The sequence below is a fragment of the Gadus chalcogrammus genome, chromosome 9 (genome assembly GCF_026213295.1).
Source record: "Gadus chalcogrammus isolate NIFS_2021 chromosome 9, NIFS_Gcha_1.0, whole genome shotgun sequence".
Lineage (NCBI taxonomy): Eukaryota > Metazoa > Chordata > Actinopteri > Gadiformes > Gadidae > Gadus > Gadus chalcogrammus.
Genome location: NC_079420.1, coordinates 1,269,753 through 1,274,464, shown reverse-complemented (window position 1 = coordinate 1,274,464; position 4,712 = coordinate 1,269,753). Strand labels below are relative to the sequence as shown.

At 44.4% G+C, this 4,712-nt stretch overlaps 1 protein-coding gene across 1 annotated transcript in view; it reads left to right on the top strand.

Moving 5' to 3' along the window:
- Positions 1 to 4,080: 4,080 nt before the first annotated feature.
- Positions 4,081 to 4,712, top strand: part of LOC130388878 (voltage-dependent calcium channel subunit alpha-2/delta-1) — a 62,405-nt gene continuing 61,773 nt past the window's right edge. The window contains exon 1 of the mRNA XM_056598443.1: positions 4,081 to 4,298. Within this exon, the coding sequence (XP_056454418.1) occupies positions 4,204 to 4,298 (95 nt within the window). The 5' untranslated portion in view covers positions 4,081 to 4,203. The remainder of the gene's footprint in view (positions 4,299 to 4,712) is intronic.

Genomic DNA, 4,712 nt, shown 5'->3' with positions numbered 1-4,712 from the left:
GAATATTTGACTTTATTGTCTGAAAAAGGTACAATATAGAATATTTAATTTTTTCAATTTCACATCATTGAAGGTCAATTCAAAAAACTTGTTTTTATAAATATTAAATTGTGATGTTAACACCTGTTTACAGGGGGACAAAGCTTGTGCACTTTAGTATATCTTTATTTTCTGGTCTTCTTTGTTTGTGTCTGGACATGCGAGTTTGGGTGTCGGTGTTATGTTGAAACGAATAGAATCATAATGTTGGTGGCATTTGAAAAGTATCTTGTGTGCATTTTGCGTCGAGAATAAAAAAAAAAACATTCTAACGGGGGTTTTCTGATCAATGCACAATCTGTGGATACATCTTGCATATTCAATTATAGTTCTTCTGGACCGTTTACAAGCCCGTGAGTTGAAATCACAGTTGACGAAAGACTTGGGTAAAATGCCAAGGCATCAGTTTAACCCCCCCCCACCCCCTCCCTCGTATTTAGACATTCTCCTCCAGCGATACACTGTTGGTGTGGATCGGCTGTAATCCTGTGAAACCTGTCCGTGTGTCCGTTCACCATTGGGGTGTGAATGTTGAATGGGGTTGTTTGTTTGATTTCATGTAAATACAGTATTTTTTTATTTTCTACAAAAAGGTTGTGAATGTTTATGTTGTCCGAGGTTTGAGCATGTGTGTGTCAAAATAAAAAGAAGAAAAAAACAAACACTGACTTATGTAAAGGCTTAACCACTAGAGCCTAGAGGCGTGTCTTCAGTTCAACCAACGGGAGGTGACTGTTTGTCCAAAACTGTGTGCTGTCTACCGATGACTATCTGTGCAACCATAAATGGATTGAAACAACAATGAGAGTAAAAGAGAAAAATAATCTACTCTACTTCAATCGTCGTCTGAGAATTTCAGTTTTGTATGTTGCATGTTTCGTTGATGGTTTGTCTGTATATTTTGCCTCCAAGTTACGTTTGAAAAGAGAAAATATGTATAGATTTATTGTTATGCTGATTGTATAGAAATATGCTTGTACAATTGTCCTGTTTTTTCACTCTGTGCAAAAACAAAGAATCTAATGTTATGGTTTTGTTGTTGTACACAGGATGTGTTAAGATATGCAAATTGTGCTGTAAAAAAATCAGCTGTTTCACCAGAGTCTAACAAATAAATATAAAGAAGAGCTTCTATTCAACAATCTCAAGTGAGCTGGCTCATTCTTTTTTTTCCTGATTTTCAGGATTCATCAGATTCATCGGATTTTAACATTCATTGGCACTTATCACACTTATCTTTAGAATCCATTTGGAATTCACCACAACTCAGTTTATCAACTGTCTTAATACTTCTAAGATAAACGTCATGTATCGAGATATTTTTGTCCTATTATTTATATGTTTGTATCCTGCAGTCAGAACTACCCTCTTGGTTTATCATGCAACATTACTGGTCCACCGAGGTTTATTCCCTCAGTCAGATGAAATTAATGGAATACATTTGCAGGAAAAAATTGATATTTAGCCAATTTATATAAACTGTTTTATAGTATTAAGGCGTTCGTCGTACTGCCACCTCTCTATAGTATGCCATTAATTTAAATTAAGGAAAACGGACACCAGTAAAATAGCATTTCTGTGGAAATAACTTGTGTTTTTCAAAATCCACCACTAGGTGGCAGAACTGCATCATAAAAAGCCCTGATTTACATAGAGGTATAGGATAAAATAAGATGGACGTATAGCATAGGCCTATCTCTATTCTCGTCATAGCTGCAACTAAGCCTGCATGTGAACGTTCGAACGTCGATGCTTTACCCTCTCTGAATACAGACAATACAAATACACAACATATTCTACTCGAAGGGCCTTCAAAACTACACGTCGACCAACAGCTCTAACATAAAACTCCCACAGATAAAACGCAATAAAAGTCCTATATTTCTCCATTTCGGATGTTTTTTCATCAATTTAAAAACAGGGTAGTATCAGTTATTATCACTTAAGATTAACCAACCCTCTCTTGAGTCTCTTCGATGCAGTGTTCCTCTCTCATTTGTCCCCCCCAGCCGCCAATGCACTGGAGTGGGGGGGGGGGGGGGGGGGGGGGTGGGGGGGGGTTGGTTGGTACTTTCACAAGTGTGATGAGGGAGCCGGTGCGTTGGCTCAGCAGGGAGGCGCGGTGTTTGGGCGGGCGAGGAACAGCGGAAAAAGGTGATGTTTACGGGAGGTGCGAGAGTGCATGAGAATCAAGGGGGAAATTCAAGACGGGTGGAGAGGGTTAGAGGAGGGGGGGGGGGGGGGGGGGGGCAGCGACTAGAGAGGACAGAAAGATGGTATGCGGTTGCCAGGCAACGATTGATAACCAAATCCCCAAGCATACCACTTGCACTGCCCTACCCTCTATCTCCAGACCTGAGCCCCTCTCTCTCTCTCTCTCTCTCTCTCTCTCTCTCTCTCTCTCTCTCTCTCTCTCTCTCTCTCTCCTCTCTCTCTCTCCCCCCCCCTCTCTCTCTCTCTCTCTCTCTCTCTCTCTCTCTCTCTCTCTCTCTCTCTCTCTCTCTCTCTCTCTGTCCCTCTCTCTCTCTCTCTCTCTCTCTCTCTCTCTCTCTCTCTCTCTCTCTCTCTCACTCTATGACAATGTATCTCTTCTAGAAAGGCTATGTCTCTCACACTCATTCACTTGCACCATTCTCTCTCACACATCACACACACACATACACACACACACACACACACACACATACACACACACACACACACACACACACACACACACATGCAAACACACACTTACTTATATGCTCAACACATACTCTCACACAAACGCATGCACGCACACACACACAAACACACAGGCACGCACTTACACTCAACACACTCACAAATACACGTACACAGAAACACATTTGTACACACATGCATGCACACACACACACACACACACACACACACACACACACACACACACACACACTCACTCACTCACTCACTCACTCACCCACACACACACACACACACACACACACACACACACACACACACACACACACACACACACACTCACTCACTCACTCACTCACTCACTCACCCACGCACGCACGCACGCACGCACGCACGCACGCACGCACGCACGCACGCACGCACGCACACACACACACACACACACACACACACACACACACACACACACACACACACACACACACACACACACACACACACACACACACACACACACACACACACACGCTCTCTCTCACACACAAACACGCACATCCACACGCACACACACATATTATTTAGTGTATAGTCGGGGCAGATCTAAATGATTGGTTAATGAATGGCTTCATTTCAAAGTGAATTTTTGGTCCAAGCATCAACTATTTAGAATTCAATCGCTTGCACCTCAAAGACTGAAAGTGTAATTTTATGAAACAGCTTAGGTAGCCTATGATTAATGACCCTGCCCGTGATTGGATTTTTTTTTTTTTTTTACTATATTGGTCTGTCACTTAGTTTCTTTATAACAGTCCGTGCTAAATCCCGCCGCGGTAAAGTGTGAGATCGATAACTGTTTTACTGTTGGACTGGTTCTGGTGCTGGCTGCCAATCACTTCTTCCGTCAGAGTTGACGATTAAAAGTGATTGACACACGTGACCCGGACGCTGCTCTCTTGGCTCTTCGGTCGAGAGCAGAGGTATCTGTATTTATATCCCGCGTGTACGTGCGGACCATGTGCGGACTCCTCCCGTCTCCATGTGATGCTTGTGTGTTACGGGGAGGAGGAGGAAGGCGAGGGGGGGGGGGTCTACAACATTTTGTATCTTCCAGATAAGACATATGCTGGAGACAGCGAGAGGGGGGAGGGAGAAACAGAGAGCTAGAGAGTAGATGAGGAGAGAGATAAAGAGAGAAAGGGAGGGAGAGAGAGAGAGAGAGAGAGAGAGAGAGAGAGAGAGAGAGAGAGAGAGAGAGAGAGAGAGAGAGAGAGAGAGAGAGAGAGAGAGAGAGGGAGGATACAAGCGACTGAAACCACCGATCCACGCCATATACCTGTTAGAGCCCGGATGGCGGCTGATCAGATTAGGGGTGTCAGGATTGATCATCTCTGAGTGACACGCGGTGCTCACACACCGATCCCCATTCATCGTTCCACAGGAGGGGGAACCAGAGCAGGGCGTTTCGTGTGCCGGGTGACAGGGGAGATCTCTCTTTTGACAATGAATACGTGCAGAAGGATTTCGTTCTGGATGGTCTTGATCCTGCTCTCGTGCCAAGACATTTCCCTGGCATCGCAATTTCCTACACAGCTCATGTAAGTACTCCGTAATCCAATTACGAACAGCATATGGTCCGCTGGAAGCCCGGGCAGGCGGGCGCAGGAGAGGTGAAGGAAAGCGCGCTGATATGCGGGATGGTTTGGGCGCTTTGTGGGTTTCTATAGACTTGTAATCATAGGGGGCATCTCGAAAGTATATATTTTTAATTGTTTATTCTTTCCTGAGACACAAATTTCAAACTCGCCTCAACAACAACAAAAAAATTCAGAAGCCCATGTTTCTTCGCGCATGGAGCTGAAGGATGGGTTTGGGAGGAGCAGCCGTTGAATGGCTCTCGTGGTTTATAGGTGGTCGTGGGCGGAGTGGCCACTCAGAAGCCCTGGCAGCTGTTTTATGAACTTGTTGAAGAAGGAGTCAGATATGCTGGGCATGACTTTGAGCTGTGTGAT